The sequence below is a fragment of the Thamnophis elegans genome, chromosome 1 (genome assembly GCF_009769535.1).
Source record: "Thamnophis elegans isolate rThaEle1 chromosome 1, rThaEle1.pri, whole genome shotgun sequence".
Classification (NCBI taxonomy): Eukaryota; Metazoa; Chordata; class Lepidosauria; order Squamata; family Colubridae; genus Thamnophis; species Thamnophis elegans.
In genome coordinates this window covers 154,738,366-154,759,529 of record NC_045541.1, presented here as the reverse complement: position 1 = coordinate 154,759,529, position 21,164 = coordinate 154,738,366, and the positions used below count along the sequence as shown (strand labels likewise).

At 35.2% G+C, this 21,164-nt stretch overlaps 1 protein-coding gene across 1 annotated transcript; it reads right to left on the bottom strand.

The window, feature by feature from the left end:
- Nucleotides 1-275: 275 nt before the first annotated feature.
- On the bottom strand, nucleotides 276-19,701 carry C1H14orf39 (chromosome 1 C14orf39 homolog). Its single transcript, XM_032214014.1, has 14 exons — nucleotides 19,653-19,701; nucleotides 18,688-18,744; nucleotides 18,124-18,250; nucleotides 16,701-16,790; nucleotides 15,727-15,914; nucleotides 14,746-14,788; nucleotides 13,464-13,584; nucleotides 12,933-13,045; nucleotides 9,566-9,699; nucleotides 6,549-6,640; nucleotides 2,554-2,693; nucleotides 2,300-2,438; nucleotides 762-819; nucleotides 276-466 (listed from the first exon to the last, which is right to left on the bottom strand). The coding sequence occupies exons 1-14, from the start codon at nucleotides 19,699-19,701 to the stop codon at nucleotides 276-278; spliced, it is 1,542 nt and encodes a 513-aa protein (XP_032069905.1).
- Between the last annotated feature and the right edge of the window lie 1,463 nt (nucleotides 19,702-21,164).

Below are 21,164 nucleotides of genomic sequence, written 5' to 3'. Positions count from 1 at the left end.
AAACAAACAGTACATTATTTTGTCAACATCAGCAAACCTGTTGAAAGGGCTAGTGTGTAAATTTAGATTTAGAAGCTTACCTGCCATACAATAAAATGCATTACACACTTAAACAAATAGAACACACCCCTTTAACTTTTAACAAAGAGCTATTTAAAAACTGAAAAGTAATCTAACAAATAGAGGTCACCATAGATAAAAATATTTACATTCTCTTTTTTCTATTATTTTTTTCTTCTTTTATGTAAAACATTACAACACAGCTAAGGATAAATTCAGAAAAGTGAAAATGGCTTTCTGTTTTCTGAGGCAGATTGAAAACCTTTTAGAGTGGATTGCTCAGATGATCCAAAAGCAAAGGGAAAATTAAAGCCTTCTTTCCCATCTTGAAAAACCTGAGCAGAAGGAAGTGTTGGAAATGCAAATGTAAATGAATCTTCGTTATCCATTTTCCCAAAGAAATCTCCTTGAACAGAATAATACTCTGAATTAATATTTGATACAGCATATATCAATAACATATTAATATTGATTATAAGCCATTATTAAAACAAAAAGCAAAAGAGTATTCCAATTACAATACATTAGACTGTCCAGAAATATTATAAATTGAGGGGAGATGGCATTAGCTCCTGGATGGAGCTCTTTTTAAAATATTTTTGTTTAAAAGATAAAGTCATAGTCTGGCTCTCAATATAAATGCTTTTAAGTAATTTATGAATAAACAATAGTCGCAATATATTTCTACCATGAAAACTTACCAATATCTTTGTGCGGAGAAATTGGATTTATATTTCCAGCAGAACAGCTTTCACCTGGCTAAAAGACCAAGTGAATTCATTAGAAAATGGCACATTAGGTATATGTCTGGGCAAATAGGATAAGAAATGAGATAAGAGCATAGTCAGTGCTAAACTGGCCATTGGTGCTCTCAATAATACCAAAGAAGAACTCATTAGCTTTATTCATCGGGGGGGCGCGGGTGGTGGTGGTCACAGCATCAGTCAGAGAATCTCTGTAACAGAACTTATCATTTTTAAACGTGTTTAATACCTCTCTAACAAATTAAAGACGATCAGCACAGCTTGTGGAAGCAAATCCGTAGTTAATTATGTGGGGTTATTTTGTCTGACCTGAATTATTCAACCTAATTAGTGGCCTCATACTCTAATTTCTTTCCAAACATGTTCTATGCACCAGGAATAATTATTTACATTTCCATCCTATCCCTTGTTTTCTTATATTTTTCCTAAACTATTGATTGATTGATTGATCGATTGATCAATCAATTCCATCAAATTACTGTTGACTCTTAATAACCACATATATAGACTTTCTCCATGACAATCTGCCCCTCACCTGATCCTGATCAATAGTGCACTCTAGAGAAGGCTATTCAAATGTTTTAGGGATTTTTGACTTCTTTACCAGGACTCCAGATCACAAAAGTGGAATTAAAATACCAGAGCCAGGTTGGTTCTTCCCCATAGCAACTCCCTCATTTTTCTCATAAAATTCATTGTTATATTGTAGGTAGCTGGACATGAGGCAATGATGGAGGATTTTAATGGTATCTTCAGGAAATACTCTCTTAACATGTAGCAATGTCTTCTTGAATTCTGCTGATAAATTGATTAGTTTTGATGTGTTCTCCTTGATTTTTGGTGAAGAATGAGACCACATCAAAACTAATTAATCTATCATCAGAACTGAGTTTATTGAGTTTCTCAACAAAGTGAGTTGAATCCTTGCAACTGCACATTGAACAGAACAGAATAACAGGATATAAATAAAATCAAATGAAAGACATAAACATAGCATAAAACAATAATGCTAACTAATCAAATATAAAAATGATAATGTACCATCCAATAAGGAGCATTGTGAAATGGTGACCTTAACTGGGGCAGGAGGGAACGGCAGTGGCAAGAGTGAAGCCAGGTCATGGTCTGTGTGCATCAACCAGGCCTTTTGCTCTCATTTCCTTGGCTTTAGCACAGGGCTGTCAAACGCATGGCCGGTAGGCAGGATGCTTCATGTGCTGGCCATGCTCATGCCCAGTTTAGCGAAAGGGAAAAAAGTCCCGATACATCATGTGATGCCAACATGACACCGCAAGTTTGACACCCCTGCTTTAGCACCTCTTTGTTGGCTTTCTTCCATATAATTCTAGGTATTGATCATGATTAGTCTTCCTTCTTTTATACAAGAAGTTGGGATTTCAATCTGAATCTTGTCAATTCTAGCCGAAAACTTTAACCAAAACACCAGTGAATAGGTTAATCACCCTAAAAAATACCTGATCTAATGAACTCTCACTTCCAAATGCAGAAGAATCAAAAAAATTAAATCCAGGTGACTGTGACTTTGAGGTAAACCCAGCAAGAAAAGAAAAAGCAGGTGACTTGGACAGCAATCCTTCACTTTCTGGTGGAAATCTAGTACAATGAAAAAGAAGAAGATATGAATATTAAGTGGAAGTTAAAAATCAGAAAGATCCTGAAGAAAGGCAAAGTTTGATGCAGTAGTAAACTTTGAATTAACAATGCTTACAGTTCAAATGAAGTTCTCATCTCACAAGAGTCAGGGGTTTTTGGAAATATGTTAGGGTCTGGAGTTATTAGCCCTGGAACTGATACAGCATCTGCATCTCTTGTTGAAGAATAACATCCAGGCTTAGTAGAAATTTCTGTCTGAAAATTGAAAGATTTAAATTTATTTATTTATTTTATAAATGTATATATTTAATTTATATGCCTCCCATCTCACCATCCAAAGCATATCCAAATTTGTAAAATCAGTACATAAATGATGGAATAAGAACTGAAGTGCTTCTTTAGAGAGAAATTTACATAGATTTGAAGCTATTAGTCTCCTATGCAGGTATGTTACATGAAGATCATTTTTCTCAACCAACTGCTTTCCCAAAAAGTACAATGCAAGAAATTTAAAGTAGCAAGCATCAAATCAATTAACATTAGCATATATCTGGTTTTCAAAATTATTGAAAATCATTTAATAGAACAATGTAACAAAAAGTTAAACTAACTTGAGATATAGCTGCAGAATCCACTGATATTTTTTCATTTTGTTTGTAGTCAGCCTTTTTTCCTACCACAGAAAATTATATTTTATAAAAATCAAGATAGTGTAACATTGGTGATTATACTGGGACATTATTGAAGAAGAGAAACACATACTGCTATATTCCAGTCATGTAAATGTATATCAGATTTTAGCATCAATGTCAGAAAGATTGTAAGACGCAGGGAGCAGAATACCAAACAACACTCAATCACTAGATTCATTTCCCTGAAATTGTGGACCCATGGGAAATTCGGCACCTAGAAAGGGTTTCCCAAACAGACAATAAAAAATGAATGTATGAACTGAGAGGGTGAGAGGTCAAATACTCCAATGGCCAGCTTAAGATGTTGGGTATAACAAGGTGAAGAGCCAAGCATTTTAGAATTGAGAAGGGAAAAAAAGAAGACCTCACTTTACTCAAAATTCATTTCTTGCCTCACTCCAATATGTGCAGTGACACAACTCACCAAAGCAGTATAATGGTAAAGGTGCTGGATTGGAGTCACTATGATTCAGGCTCATTTTTCATGGCATTAAGTGGGTAACTCTGTGCCAATCAATTTCTCAACCCAATCTCTCATGAAAGGTGGTTAAGGTAATAAAATGAAGGGTGATCCCTAAGTATACCACCTAAGTATGTTACCTAATAGCTAAACAATCTAGATATCTGGCCATAGGCTTAGCCACTCTAATAAATGCTCATATATAATTTAATTTTATTCATAATTTTACTGATCATTCATATTGTGCATTTTTTAAATGATTCACTGTTCTGCTTTTGTATTTTGAAACACATTTTATATTCTTAAAAAAACTGCATTAATGCCGTATTAAGATTAAATAACCGAATAAAAACAGTAATACAAATGTATAAATATAATTTTAACTGGTCTACTTAATCAAATATTTAGTAATATTTATATGAAATTGCTTATATTGTTTCAGAGCAGCTATAATGAGTCTCCCAATCTTTCTAAATAGTATGGAGTGAAAACTATTTTGTCTCTTATCAAATAGTAAATTGCAATATATATAATGCATATTTTAGTAAAAATTTTACCTTTTGTATTTTCAATGTTAAAGCACTGTTTAGTAAGTGTGTTCTTCTGATTAGCTAATAATCTGAAACAATTCAGAAAATAATTAATTTACATAAGCAGAATTATATATTTTCATAAACTATATATTATTAATAAAGATAGGATGATTGAAAAATTACCTATTTGATATTTCCTTGGGATCATTTGTTATAGATGAAACTGTTCCTACAATATTGGTTTCTGAATTATTATATTTCTAAAACAAAACAACATGTATTTCAAATTAAGAGTATAAAAGTCTGATAGAAGACCCATTTATTCTCCTACAGCACTAAAAATAATACTCAGGTAACTCTTATTCCTCCCTACTACTACATTCCTTACCTTTTTGTTGAAAGGAAAATTTTTGTAGTTAAATCCCTGTATTTTTAATTGTATGCTTTTATTTATTTTATTTTTAGAATTTAGAATTTTTAGAATTTTATTAGAATTTGTAGGCCGCCCTTTTCCCTGAGGGGACTCAGGGCGGCTCACACAAAAACTGGGAAGGGGGGGAATACAGACAGTAGGACAACATGTAATAAAATAGCAAACAACATACATTCATCATTCGGGAGGGGCAACTATCCTATCCCCAGGCCTGACGGGCGAGCCAGTTCTTCAAGGCTATGCGGAAGGCCTGGACGGTGGAGAGGGTGCGAATCTCCACGGGGAGCTCGTTCCAAAGGGTCGGGGCTACTGCTGAGAAGGCCCTCCTCCTTGTAGTTGCCAGCCGACACTGGCTGGCCGATGGAATGCGGAGGAGGCCTAATCTATGGGATCTTATCGGTCGCAGGGATGTAATTGGCAGAAGGCGGTCTCTCAAGTATCCAGATCCACTGCCATGTAGGGCTTTATGGGTGATTAATAGCACCTTGAAGCGCATCCGGAGATCAACAGGTAGCCAGCGCAGCTCGCGGAGGATAGGTGTAATGCGGGTGAATCGGGGTGCACCCGCAATCACTCGCGCGGCTGCATTCTGCACTAGCTGAAGTCGCCGGATGCTCTTCAAGGGCAGCCCCATGTAGAGCACATTGCAGTATTCCAGCCTAGAGGTCACAAGGGCCCGAGTGACTGTTGTGAGAGCCTCCCGATTCAGGTAGGGTCGCAACTGGCGCACCAGGCGAACCTGGGCGAACGCCCCCCTGGTCACAGCCGTTAAGTGGTGGTCAAATGACAGCTGTGGATCCAGGAGGACTCCCAAGTTGCGAACCCTCTCTGAGGGGTATAAAATTTGACCCCCCAGCCTGAGTGGTGGAACAGTAGCCAAATCTTTGGGAGGGAAACACAACAGCCACTCGGTCTTTTCTGGGTTGAGCACAAGCTTGTTAACCCTCATCCAGTCCATGACGGCCTCAAGGCCCCGGCACATCACGTCCACCGCTTCATTGAGTTGGCACGGGGCGGACAGATACAATTGAGTATCGTCCGCATATTGATGGTATCTAATCCCGTGCCTGCGGATGATCTCTCCCAGCGGTTTCATGTAGATGTTGAATAGTAGGGGGGATAAGACCGAGCCCTGAGGCACCCCATAATTTAGGGGCCTAGGGGACGATCTCTGCCCCCCCACTAACACCGACTGCGACCTGTCCGAGAGGTAGGAGGAGAACCACCGTAGCACGGTGCCTCCCACTCCCACCTCCCGCAGTCGTCGCAGAAGGATACCATGGTCGATGGTATCGAAAGCCGCTGAGAGGTCAAGGAGGACCAGGATGGAGGAACGTCCTTCATCTCTGGCTCTCCAGAGATCATCCATCAATGCGACCAAAGCGGTTTCTGTGCTGTAACCGGGCCTGAAGCCTGACTGGAAGGGGTCTAGGTAGTTTGCTTCCTCCAAGGACCGTTGGAGCTGGAAGGCCACCACCTTCTCAACAACCTTCCCCAGAAATGGAAGGTTGGAGACTGGACGATAGCTATTAAGAACAGCTGGATCCAAGGATGGTTTCTTCAGGAGGGGTCTCACCACCGCCGCTTTCAGTGTGGCGGGGAAGTTCCCCTCCCGAAGGGAGGCGGTTACAACCGCCTGGATCCAGCCTCGTGTCACCTCACTGCAGTTAGCAGTGTCTTAAAGAATTGAACCTTGGGTACTTGGACCCAACTTATATTTTAAGTAAGTTTCCTGTTTTTCCTTTAAATTTGTGTACCATACTGTACTGTACTTAAAAGGAAACAAAATGCATTCACTCTAAAGGATTTCATACAGTAGATAGATCTGCCCATACTGACCTTGTGTCGACTTAGACAAAAAGAATCCCAATAGAATGAAAAGAGAATTGTTTTTTCAAAATTAACTTTAGATGCACCACATTATTTTTAAATACATTTTATTGTGCTGAACTAATGGATGCATATTACTCATTCTGCTTTTTGTTTGCATACCTGATTGCATACCTGATTTTCATTTTCCATATGGTTGAAATACATACTAGTTACTGTTGAATGTCCTGCCAGATCCTCTTTCTTTTCTGCACCTGTATTATATAACATTATGAGTTCTATATTATTAAGTTGATTCTCATGTAGGAATAATATAAAATTGACATCAAAATGGTAATTATATGTAGTAATCAACTTATAGTAAAAAAAAATTACAATATTTGAGTAAAGGTTTTTGCTGTTTGCACCCACCATAACACAAAATTGTTCTGGCAACACATTTTTTTAGCCATATTTTGGTGGGGTATTTTTACCTGAAGCAATATTAACATGGTGTTTTCCCCTTATTCCAACATGGCTCAAACAAACCTGTTAACATGTTAGGAGAGAAGATGTCTGCAATGACTCAAGGCAGAGACTGGAGCAGTAGGACATCAATCAATCAATCAATCAACAATCAACAACCAGAATAGATTTGGAAGTTTTCTAGTCCAGTCCTCTGCTCAAGCAGGAGACCCTATACTATTTCAGACAAATGACTGTCCAGTCACTTCTTAAAAACCTCCAGTGATGAAGCACCCACAACCTTTGAAGGCAAGCTGTTCCACTGGTTCATGGTCTTCACTGTTATGAAGTTTCTCCATAATTCCAGGTTGCCTTCTCCTTGATTAGTTTCCATCTATTGTTTCTTATCCTGCCCTGTGATGCTTTGGAAAATAAATTGACCTCCTCCTCTTTGTGACAGTCTCTCAAGTACTGGAATATTGCTATCATGTCTCCCCCAGTCCTTCTTTTCTCTAGACTAAATCCTGCAACCAATTCTCCAAACCCAAATCCTGCAACCATTCTTCATATGTTTTAGTTTCCAGGCCTTCAATCATATTAATTGCTCTTTTCCTAACTCTCCACATTTTTTGTAATGTGGTAACCAAAACTGGATGCAGTATTCCAAGTGTGGTCTTACTAAGGCTTTACAAAGTGGTGCTAATACTTCATGTGATTTTGATTCTATGCCTCTTTATATAACCAAGGATTGTTCTGGCTTTTTTGAGTGCTGCTGCACACTGCTGACTCATGCTTAGGTGATCACCCACTAGGACTAAAAAATCCCCTCTCACAGTTACTATTTTTGAGTCAGGTTTTGCCTAATCTGCACTTGTACCTTTGGTTTTTCCTGCTCAGGTGTAAAACCTTGCCTTTCTCCACATTAAATTTCATTTTGTTGGATAGGGCCCATTGTTCAAGTCTGTCAAGATCTTTTTGGATCATGAGCTTGTCTTCTGGGGTTTTGGCTATTCCTGCCAGCTTAGTGTCAACTGAAAATTTGATGAGATCCACTTCTATTCCATCATCTAAACCATTTATGAAGATATTGAAGAATACTGGGCGTAAGATGGAACCCCACTGTGGTACCCCACTGCTTACTTCCCTCCAAGTAGATGTAATACCATTAAGGACTACTCGTTGTATACGGTTTGTCAACCAATGAATCAGCTATAGGGATTACAAACGTTGTGCTGATACAAATTTGTGCTGACCTTCTGCAAACATCCAGCTAGTATAGATACTAGAAAAAGAGGGCACTAAGGGTAGTTCAATGATGCCCAGAACAACAGAACAATATGGACATAATCTGGACAGCATTCTACTAGAATTATTCAGATGAGAGAAATCAGGGCAGCTATGCAATCTCAGTAATGAAGAACAGATGGATTCTATGAATATTCATCAAATAAAATTACAAATGTTGATGGCTATACTGATAAAATATTTTAAGAAACGTTCTGTATCAATTTAGATTTTGGAAGTACAACCATCTTGTCCATGTTCAGTTTGAGATGGTGATGACACATCTAGTTTAAAAACCTATGCCAGGCTCTTGAAAAGGTATGCCCACAAAGGATGTGACATTTACTTCTCATAAGAGGAGAAATTGGGCAAAACAGAGGTCTATGTGCTCAGAGAAGGACTTTATCTCTCTCCCTTGAAGAGGAAAGATGACACATTACCATAGGAAACAGAATCAGTTGTATTTGACTAACTAGTTCCAGTATGACTGATGTAGAAAAACATCTATACTTCCTGCAATAAAGATATCAATTATGCAGGGAAATACCTTAATATATTCTATAATATTCAGATGTATACATAAATATTTAAAGACACAGGTAAGTGATATCACAGGTTGTATATATGCTGTGGGGAAAATGGTACACATATAGCAATAATATCCAGCACTATCCATAGATGGAATATCCAACATTCTACCTATGTTTGTATGTATGCATTTACTTCCCAGAGTCCCAGAGACTGTAAAAGTAGTCCTTGACTTACAACCATTCATTTAGTAACTGTTCAGAGTTACAATGGCATTGAAAAAGTGACTTAACTATTTTCATACTTATGACCATTGCAGCATCCTCATGATCATGTGATCAAAATTTCGGCACTTGGTAACCGACATGTATTTGTGACAGTTGCATTGTCTCGGGTCAGAAGCCTTGAAACTTTCCCATCTGGCTTCTGACAAGCGAAGACAATGGGAGAAACCACATTTCACTTAATGACTGCATGATTCACTTACAACTGCAGTGCTTCATTTAACAACTGTGGTTAAAAGGTCACAAAAATGGGACAAACTCACTATACAACTGCCTTGCTTAGCAATGGAAATTTTGAGCTCAACTGTAGTAGTAAGTCAAGGACTACCTGTACTGTTTCTTGTTCTGATGCTGCTGTTAGAAATCAATAGAAATATGCTGCAAGTACTTTATCAATGCTTTTTTGGCAAAAGGTTTTGTTTCCTTCTATAATTTTTTTTTCGTATTTGATACTATTTTAAGGTAGTTTCCCCAGCTATACTTAGCACAATTATTTTCTATAAAACTCTGTTTGTAGACAGCTGAGTATGCATATACAGATTATGAATTGAAGAAGTATAGTTGATTATGAACATCAGCAGCATATTTCTTTTCATTCATCTCAAAATCTTAGAGCTAAATCTCTTAATATTTTGTTACCTGTGTCTGTGATCTGAGATAGTGGCTTCACAGTTGGCACACTTTGAACTAATTTCTGAAAAATGCTACTTAGATTAAATGGTTTATACGTTTGTTCTTTCTTGTTCAATAAATGTTGACTCTCTTTGAACAAGCTGAAAGAAAAATTTAAATCAATGAAAGAAACATGGAATACCTGAGACACATATTTTATTTTACTTTACTTTGAAATAAATGCTAAGGACATACAAAAATGCTCAATCTTATCTAATCTCCTCACTGGATAATGTCTATTGAGCAACTTGCTTAATAAAAATATGAAAAGCATGGGAAAATACCCAATTGTTACAAAATTATTGACCTACCTTTGATTAAAACTGTTAACACAAACTTTTCTTTTTGAAAACAAGTACATTATTATAGAATATAATTGGTTTTAATTTAGTATTAATATCTCTGTGAGGCAGATGGGCAGTTTCTAAATTTGATTCATAAATAAATAAAAGATAAACAATGTACCACAACTTTTGTTCTGTCTTCACATTTTTTTTCTTTTTCATTTGGTTTTAGTTTTGGCTTGTTGTTCTTTTTAGCTTTAGTTTGTTGAAGTTTTTCCTCTAGTTCTTTTTTTTTGTTCAATGAAATGGCATAATTATACATAAATGTAATGTTTTATAGCTAAATAATATTAAGATGCTATTATTTGAAGGATTATTTGTTTACTTTTAACAGTCTTTCTTCAAGTATTATCTACTTTTTTCCAATGCTTTAAAGTGGGAACAGAAGAAGGAACATAAAATTAGAGATACTATATAAAATACTAGTGTGAAAATGTCCTTTGACTATTGGAGAAAACATATGGAAAACCACATTGCTTCTTTGAGGATTCATATGTTACTTACTTTTGGTTCCTAGAGTGAATTCATGTTATCTAAGAGCTGGATTTGCTTTTTAAATTGAGGTATTTTCTTGTCTAGAGAAATTCTATAGTTACTTAGACTATATAAGGAATCGTTCTTCATTTCCCCCAAATTGATTTGATCTAGAAGCCAACACCAACTTCTTAGAAAAGTCACATGTTTTACCAGGATCAGACAATTGTCCTTTTATATTTTTAAGCAATGTAAGATGATTCCATTCCAATTCTAAAGTAATTACTACAAGGGAATCTTCAGATTAGGAAAATATAGTATAAACCTTTCTGCACTAGCCAATTTATGTGTAAATATTATATTGAAAATCTGTATTTAAATCTGTTAGAACAGAAATCGCTCTGTAAAATAGTAAGTAAAGCAGATACAATTTGTAATACTCTATGAATTTGTAAGGGGGAAAACTTCTGGGGTCTGGATTCATATGCTTCAGGAAAGAGATGAACAGGTAAAATCATTTAAACACACAATAACTGCAAGTATGAAACTTTTCTTGTAAATGAACTTAAAACATTTCCTGGGTTGTTACTTTGAGGTACAGGGAACGAAGGAAGGAAGAATACTTCTCTTTACTCTGTTCTTGTTGGCCAAACAAACACAAAACAAAGACTCCCCTCCCCCTTCACTCAGTTTTCTGGGCCCGACAAACTGAGCAGAGGCAATTTCTGCCAGTTTACTCTTTTCTTTCTTTGAACACTTTAAAATTCTTGTCTTTTGGGATTGGAGACATTTTATAGTTACAATTACCTCGAGGGTGCACAAAGACTTAGACACACAATTACAGAAGGATAAGGAGAAAATAAGATGGGGGAGAGATCTCTCTGGTTTACACATCCTAGTCATTCCCAGCACAAATCTGTTAAATTTGGGAAGGCACAAATCTTAACAAACCACATGGTTGCATAGAAGACAGAGAAAGAGACAAATAGACAAGAGAAAAAAAGAAACCCCAATATTTCCCTTTTCTTTTAAGTACCTTTATGTAGCCAAATTAGTTTTCCTGTATCATCTTTCAGCAAAGCCAATTTCTCACACAATTTCCTTGCTCTCTTTTTACTCATGTCAGCCAAAATCTTGGCATCTAAGGAAATCTCCGAGGGCACTTCTGGCACCCGCGAGCTAATGCTTCCCATGATCTTTTACATGTAGGGCTCACTTTGACCTAGCTGGGTGACCACACACCATAAGTTTCAGAAAAAAAAAGATTCTGGGCACTTCGATTCCCCCACGAAGCATTCGGCCCCTCCTCTCAGGGAATCATCTGGGTTTTGAGGATCAAAAAAGTAATCCTTGAGGACCTCTGCTCCTCTGCAGTTAGTACCAGTACTGTTTTCCACTCATTTCTACTCTTTTGGGCCTTTGCTTTTTTTCCCCACAGGTCAAAAGCAAAAACAATAAAAACAACAACAAATTCTCATTCACCTTTCCATCCATTTTCACACACTCTCCTTTCCCTGCTCTGGCCTGTCCCTAATACTTTCCAGGCTCTCTTGGTAAAACACACAGAGGAACCAAGATCCAGCTGTGATCAGGAGAAGGATCCCAATAGTCACACACATGCAGGCATACACACATTTCCCATGCTTTAAAATTAATTTTTAGAGAATTAAAATTTAGAGGTACTCACCTTCTTTCCAGGCAGCCTTTGAGCTCAAACTCAAAACCTCTTTAAAACCTAGATCCAATGGTTAAGGCCAAGATAAAGTCCATCCACAGACTCAATGGGGTCTGTGTCGGCATGGGAGGCTTACCTGGGCCATATCCATTGGTTAGGCTAGCTTGGAGTCCTATCTGTGGGTCGCCAATTGTTGACAAAAATGTCCTTCTGGGTTTGACTCCAAGTGGGGAAAAAGACACTGGAGACATGGAGGCTGCTTGGAAAGATGGTTTTAATGGTGGACAGGACCACATGGCTTGAGTCCTGAACAGAAAAGGTGTCACATGCTTCAATGTTGGTGGAGAAAAAGAGAAGGGTGGACTGAGATGCTGAGTCCCTGGTTTTATGCCCTCTCTGGCCTTTGATCTTGAGCTTGTATACGGATTGGTTGTCAGACTCCCATAGGCCATGCAGGCTGTGTTTTGAATCCAGGTTTGGTTGAGTTCTCAGATGCCATGTGGTGAGTTGGATAAAGGGCCAATATTATCATGTCTTAATCCCATCCCCCTGGAGCTGAAGGGGAGAACTCTTTATTATGTAAAGGGACTGGCTTGGCCTTCTTAATAGCCCATTGACAAAGTCAGTGGGGGCCGGAAGCTACAGAGAACTATTCTCTCTTTAATAAAACAAGTTCTTCCTTTTCACATCCAGAGAAATGTTCTGCCTTTTCAATATTTCCTAGAATATTTCATTTTTCTGGGAGAGGGCTGGGTGATCACTTCCTACAAAAGATTTCAGGATTCAGTAACCTCTTTATAACTCATGTTTTAGTGTGATATATTTGATTTTAAAATGCCACCTTTCATCAAACCCCTTCTTTCTTTCTTGATTTTTTGCTTTTTCTTCTATCATATTAGAATCCTCTTCCATCTCTTCAGTATCCTTTTGATCTTCTGTAACATTGTCTAGATGCTAAAAGACAAAATTCATTTATTTTGTGCAAATTTTTAATGTGTGTATTTTTATCCCATCTTTATTATGTTTACAAATAACTTAAGATAGCAAACATACCTAATCTTCCACCTCCTATTTTCCTCAAAAAACAACCTTCTGGGGTGAGTTACCCAGCTAATCTGAAGTCATTTATTTCTGTCTAACTTTCCATGCATACATGCACAAGCCACATAGTCTTTGACTTTTCTGCTAACAGAATGTATTTCTTATAAATAAATTTCTTTTCTGTTAGTTATAAATATAGTTATTCATTAATCACTGCTTAGATTAGATTCCCATTTCAGAAATACTTCATACACTGCAATCTCTAATAATACTTTCCCACTGTGATCTGATGTAGTGACATTTTCACATAGACTGCAACATAAATACTTACCTCTTTGAAGTAGTTGATTTTCTTTTCTAGCTCTTTTGCAGTTTTGACAAGTTCTGCTGATTGCTGTTTGAGAATTGCTGCATGAGTAAGAGTTTCCTTTGTGTTCTGCCGCAGAGAAGCACTTTCATATGTTAAGGAATCAATCGAACACACAATTTAACATTCAAATAAAAAGCTAAAAGGGATCACAATTCTGCTCATAGTTATGAAGAGCTCATTTTCATTTAAATATCTGAAATCAATGAATTGATTCTCCATAATTTGAATAATTTTATTCTCCATCCAAATGTACCCAGTTTGTTATTAACATGTTGATGAATCATTTATTAGCCTCCGAAAAGTATACAATCTAAGATACATTAGAATCTATATTTAAAAATTGCTAACTTGTAACTAACATGAAACATATCATGTTAATTTCATTAAAATTAGCATTTTAATTATGTGAAGTTGACTTTTAACAATTGGTCCTAGTATTTCAAATTAAATTGAGAATTAGGCTACAGTGCAGTCTAGTGGCCATGGCATAATTTGTATATTAAATGATCAAAAATTTAGAAAACATTGCATAAAACATTTGAGAAGATGAAGCTCTACTAGCTTCTATAAATCTGGGACCAAGGTAATGATGTTAATGTGAATGTTAATTCCATTTCAAATAAAACATGAAAGAAGATTGCATTAATGTACTGAATGAATTTACACTGGTATTATACTGATAGAATGGTATCCAGGAATAAAGCAAATTTTTCTACTTTTGTGTAATCCCCCCTCAAATCTCCAAATTGGTTCACTAGACTAGGGGAGCTATTAAAACAAAACTAGACAAATATATAGGGAGAGAGATGAAGAAGAGTGAGGGCATATGTCCATTTTTAGAGATAGGCTCTATCTCTAAAGGGGTAGCCAAATTTCCATTACATTCTATCCCCAAAATTTAAGATGCACTATGATGTATGGAAGGATAACAATTTACATTTAGTAGTTCTAAAAATATTATATAACTAATTCTTGTGATAGTCTTCTATTTAACTAAGAAGAGTCATTTTAAACCAAATTTAAACTAGCATTTCCTATTTCCCTATACGGTATCTTGATTACAATTTACATATCCTGAATATATGAGCATTATCCATAATTCCTTCTTGTCATTCTAATTTAGTTAGCTTCTTAAATTGCAAAATACATTATTGCTACATGTACTTTTCAATTGATGTAATAGCTACATTCTATCATGATAGAATCAGTAGTGGGGCTGGGGTGGGAAGAGTTGAATGGATACATTTGTGTTGCCCATGAAGAAAGTGATTGGAAAGGACCAGGTCCTGGAAAAAATATGGTAATCAATTAATCTCTTAACTGTTCTGCATCTTATTAAACAGAAAAGAAGGAAAACAGTCCAAGTGGTTTGATTCTATTGTTGTAGTAGAAAGTTATTATTATTAATAGTAATGGTAGTAGTATTAGTTAATATACCTGTTTATGATTTTGCTCACATAGCAGTGAGTGGGTGAGAGTTTTTTGCTATTGCTATTAGGAGCCACAATTCCTTCCTACTAAAAATCATTCAGAATGTTACCACCACCAATCTACTTTCTATGAATTTGTGTCATAATAGTAACACAATATTCATGATATTCAGGTATACATCTTTTCAATCACTGTTGTCCCATCTTCTCTTATTAAGATAATCTTTTCTTTGAACACATTCAGTATATGAATTTTGCTAATTCCTTCCAACAGACATTAAACCTAGATTTTATGGTCTCAGAACAATTCTACTTCATACCAATCTTGTCCAGATTATGGATATCCTCTTTCCCTTTTCGAGCATATTAGTTTTGGGAGATGTGCATAAATACATTTATACATACTTACAAACCTCATGATAATTTTGGGAAAATGTTCAAAAACATTAGAAACCCAAATCAACAGTTCTAGAAAAAAATGTTTATCACTGAATATATAGAAATAAAGTATATGGGAAATTAATTATTCCATGTATGAAATACAGTATTAATCCAAATAAGAAGTACTGCATTCTATTTTTAAAAAGCAAACAAATACATTAACCATAATATGACAGATTTCAGGATAATGCAATCTTTATCAATAGCTTTTAATTTCAGGGGAAAATGCCAATTTGAAAACACCCATAAAGAGAAAATATTCTGAAACAATAATTATACTTTTACATTTATTTTAACTCATAGTTTAAAGGCTCTGCATAAATGAAATTAAAATTATTAAAAGTATATTTTACTGTGAAGATCTATCAGTTCAGCTTCTTTCTGCTTAAATAATTTAGAATGTTGTTGAACTTGATCTTGAATTTCTTCATATTCTTTTTTTTCACGATAATATTCTTGGGCAATTGTAGTTTCTAAATATTTTGCTTGGTGCTGCCTGAAAACTTCTTGATATTGATTCATATAATCCTGGTACATTTTTCTTTTAAAACAAGAAAATAGTCATTTTTCATTGGTGATTAATTTTATTTCAAAAAGATTATCATATTTTACAATATACACTCTACTCAACTGATGTTTGCAACCATATTAACACCATATGCTATTATTTAATTAACTGTGAATATTTTTGACAATTTGTATTTATTACTAATATATATTATCACTATTAATCATATGTGACATCCTAATTGTAACTGCCCATGAAAATATACTTTATATTTTTCTCAACTGCAATTTCCACTTCTATTTAATAATGAATAGAATTAATAAAACTATCAATATTTCATCAAATTATTCATAATATAACCATCTCTAAGCATTTAACAAAATATGGCTGGCAAGCTGGATATAAAATAGATCAAGTTTAAATGCTTAAATATGTGGATATTGCTCTTCAGCACTCATATTCTGAAAAGGCAGATTATGTATCATGAATACAGTCTGCCAAAAGACTGTATTCCTATTGCCAAAAGATGTACGTCTATAATTTCAATGTTCTTTTTCCACAATGTGGGTTTGTAAATCCCTTTTCTTCTTAAAATAATATTTTAATTCTTTCATTCATTGATTCAGTCTTACATATTCAGTCTTTCAACACTGTAGCATTGTACATATATTTAATTAATTTTATTTGTCTTAATTTAATAAAAATATGTTTCCATCTGAGTTTTGTCAATTTGATTTCAAAACCCTATACTATTCTGGTTAATGAACATAATACAGATATTTAAGTCATAGTATGAAAAGTTCACATGTCTTTGCATACTTGTCTTTTTCTGTTGCTTCTTGTTGATTCTGAAGTTCTTTCTGTAAATATTCTTCATGTTTTTTCAAAATAACGTACGTTGGTTTCCAACTAGATCAGTAAGTTTAAAATAACAACAATTATCTATTTGTTGAGTCAGCATAATTTAAGAATTGTCCAAAGTAACAAAGCTATAATATAATTATGTCTGAACTCTTTCTAGTGTCTCAACATCTTTTTTATACTTGGTCACCGCAATATAAAAAAGATGTTGAGATTCTGGAACCACTGCAGCGAAGAGTAACAAGGGTGATTAGTGGCTGAAGGTTAAAACATATGAAGTATGGTTGCAGGAATTGGGTATGTCTAGTCCAGTGAAAAGAAAGAATAGGGGAGACTAGCAGTGTTCCAAATGTTTAAGGGGCTGCCACAAAGAAGAAGGGGGCAACCTATTTTCCAAAGCACCAGAAGGTAAGACAAGAAACAATGAATGGGAAACCAATCAAACAAAGAAGCAAACTAGGACTAAGGAGAAATTTCTTAATGGTGAGAACAATTAACCAATGGAATGCTTTGGCTTCAGAAGTTGTGGGTGCCCCATTGTGGAGGCTTTTAAGAAAAGACTGGGCAGACACTAGTCTGAAATAGTATAGGGTCTCCTGCTCAAGCAGGGAGTTGGACTAGATGACCTCCAAGGTCCCTTCCAATTCTTTTATTCTATATTCTAGTGTGATGCATCTTTGAATGATGTTAAATCTGTTTAACTGTTGTTTAACTGTTTAATAAATTTATAGGCCGCCCAATCCCAAAGGACTCCAGGCGGCTTACAGAAATACATTTCCAAAGATAAAAATTTAAAATAGAGAGAATAAAGCAAATTAAAAGAGAGAGAATAAAACAGATTAACAGATCACTTCATGCACTCAATCTAGGCGGGGCTGGACCTCATACATGAGGTCAACAGCCCCAGGCCTGCTGGAATAGCCAGGTTTTGGTAGCCTTTCGGAAGGCCGTGAGAGTGGTATCAGTTTACTATTTTCCCTTTTTAGTTTTAACTGCTGGTGTCCTAATTATGCCTCCGATATTGCAAACATTCTTCAAAGGAAAATTGTTCAAGCCCTTTGATGATTTGAGTTACATTACTCTGCATTTTTTTCAGCTCCTGTGCAATCTGGAAGCAATTTTAAGAAGTGCAAAAAATACGACATCATTACATAAATGTCATGACTTACCTATTTGCAACATATGCTGTGACATAATAGCATAGTTGCATTATTTTGTAATGATGTCATTGATCACATGGTATCATTTTGACATCCTGTGTTATGATAGAATTATTATTATTATTTTTAGAAATTTTGAGAATTTTTTCCAGTGAAAAGAAGAATAAAAAAGGGTAAAAAGGGTTTATATAAATAAATATAAGTATATACAATATACTTACATGTTACAGTTCTCTTTATTGGTTTTATTTTGTCTGCATAAGCTAAGAATTGCTTCCTCACTTTTATTTATTTCTTCATGTAGGTGGCAGATTTCACTTTTTTTCCCCAAAATGTTTGCAGTATATACTGAAAATAAATTTTTGTATGTCTCTATGTCAATTTAAGATTGAAAGAAATACTTCATGGATAGCATAGACATAACCATCTGTTCCTAACCACAGTGACACCAAAATGACAAAATTTAAAGATAAAATATCTCTACCGCTTCATATTTGTATTATGATATCAAATGCAGACGTTTAAGGGAGAAAATTGTAAAGGAGAAGATAACTAAAATGATACTAGATCTAAGATATTGGGGGGCAGAAATAAAACTGCTATGGAAAAAGTAGTAAGAATATGAAATATTCTATAATATGAAATATGAACTACCGGTACTCATAAATATGAAATGATACTCAATCTGCAAAAGTAAAAGTAAAAATAAATCCTTGAATTGAACCATGTGCTTTTTTTTACTATAATATTACATCCTTTTTTATATATTCATGAAATATACTCACACTGTATCTGTTGTTTTTCATATTCTTTGGAGTAAGATGCTTGTTCAAGCTGAAAAACTGAACAAGATATATGCATGTTTTGTATTGATATAAATCAAATTTAAATGTAAAAAAGAAATATGCATTTTCAATCATAGTTGGTAAATTTTATTGCTATTCTACATGAATTTAAGTAAGAACCATAGTATGCAATGTTCCCTATTTATTCCAGCTCTAATTCTGCATCTCCAAGTTACTTTTACTGTTACAGTTTAAAATTGTTTTTCTTATTTTCAGTGCCTCCTTGTTATTCATGTAAATAACCCAGAAAGTAAAATAAAAGAAATGGGAATAGGAAAACAAAAAGAAAATGAGAAGTAATAGAAGAGTTCAGGTTGTCCCAAAGGTGCTTTTTTTCAAGAGGCAACTGGACTTTCTGGTTTTTCTTTGAAGACATTTCGCTTCTCATCAAAGAAGCTGAAGTTACTGCAGCTAAAGTGGATGCCCCAGCTAAAGAGTATTGGAGAAGCAGAGAAATTAAATAAAATTACCGAATCTAAAGCTGAAGAAGCTTTTTGGATGAGAAGTGAAATGTGTTCAAAGAAAATCCAGAAAGTCCAGTTGCCACTTGAAAAAAGCACCTTTGGGACAACCATGACCTGGATGACTGAGAATTTCCATAGACAGAAGAGTTCAGGGCTAACAGATCTGACCTGCAAATCTTTAGTTGTAACTCTGTTCTACTCTAAACAACATCACTCCATATATAATTTCTTAAACCATTGACTGTACCAAGAAACACTTTAATGAGACTAACTAGTCTATCTAGTTAGAACTATCTAACTAGAAATATCCTCTCATAAAGAGATTTATATAAGAGCCATCTGTGAAATTAATTCAGATAATCCAAAATTTTTGACTAACTGAAATAAAAAGTTGGGAATTTCTTTTAGTGACTATTTTTAGGATGAAACTTTCTAACATACCAAGTTGTAGCAGCAGTTTGTCCAGATTGCTTAAGAGACTATCAGCCATTTTGCAATCTAATTTTAAAAGCAGGAAAAGGAAATTATAAATTCACAATTGCAGAGAATCACTGAAATAATAATTTTTTCATTGTTTGTTCATTTATTCTGCTTCCTGTATTCAAACTTCATTATTAATTGTTACCATCCTTATTCCCAATGTAAACTTTTATGAGTATGAGATGAGGGGGTAATTGACAAAACACTGGCAAAGGTGCAAAAGAGAAATACAGATGCTGGAAAGCTGAAATTACTAACAAATTTTGGAGTACCTAGGATACCCCAACTTTTTGCCAATGTATTAAATCATTTTCTTAAGATAATAGAAGATTTATGATATAAGCAACATCTGGATGAACTCAGGGGAAAGTAAGCTGATATGTAGATGTGCAATGTTTTGACTTATGAAAATATTCATCATACTCTGAGTGAAGTCTTTGAAATGTAAGTATTGCTAATGTTACTAAAATTATATAAATGAATAGACTGTTAGTACTGTATTGGATTTAGTTGGCTTGTTGAACTTGGTAAGTACAATCTGCGTATGATTTTCTTCCCTGCTGTACAGATGTTTTCTGTAGTATTAAGAGACATCAATAATGACCTCATTTTTTGAAGGAAGCACTTATACTTTATGCAAGCAGACAAATCAAAAAAGAATAATGCACTTAGTTTTATTTGGTTAAACCTGTCAAGGAGGCAAAAAACAAATAGGAAAAGCAAGCTAAACTTAAAAACATCTTCTTAAAAAGTCATGATAGATAACTTGAACAAATATGGACACGTATCTTATTTTCAAATCATAACTTTACTAAATTTTCATAAAATTTTGGTAGTAGTTAGTATTCATTATGGATTATCTACAGTAAGAGATGTACTGAACACTCCTGTTCCTGCCTTCAGTGATAAATAAGGGAGAAGTTGGTCCTGAATATCTAGTGTTACCTGTATAAATAGAACACTTGAAATCTTACAAGTTTTGTCTGACAGAACTCAGAAGCCAAGGCAAACCATTTTGAGTTTTCTTTATGTACCACATTTTGAGAAAGGCAGTATCATTCCCAGTTGGAAATAACACTTTTTTCCTGTTCTGTCCACATTCCTAATCCGGATCTTCCTCTAACAATCCTACAAAACTGATCACTCTTAGCCTCCATGCAGGTGGGGCAGTAAGATCAGTACCTCAAGTTGTGGATGACAATTCTTTTCACAAACAGGGTCACCTCTCCTCTGCTGTATCACTTCACATTTAGTCTATGAATGTCTGGCTAGTATGAGGTGCCTTTTGTGAGTGCCCTTCTGTCCCTTTGCTCTTCTAAGCATAGTGCTGAGCAAAAGGATGCCTCATCCTTTGCTGCTGCCTGGATGTGTTTAGTCCCCACTCATAGGTCTGTATGCCAAATATCCTCTGAAATGTTGCCCTCCTAGAATTGTTTTGTTTAAAGGTTCACAAACCAACTGGATTGTATCCTT

Excerpts from the sequence above, each read along its gene's own strand:
- C1H14orf39 (XM_032214014.1), bottom strand. The coding sequence starts at position 19,701 with ATGGCTGATAGTCTCTTAAGCAATCTGGACAAACTGCTGCTACAACTT. Across the intron at positions 18,251-18,687 it reads TGAAAAACAACAGATACAGT|TATATACTGCAAACATTTTG; the intron begins GTGAGTATATTT and ends ATTTATTTTCAG. Across the intron at positions 467-761 it reads TTCTCCGCACAAAGATATTG|GAGATTTCTTTGGGAAAATG; the intron begins GTAAGTTTTCAT and ends ATTCTGTTCAAG.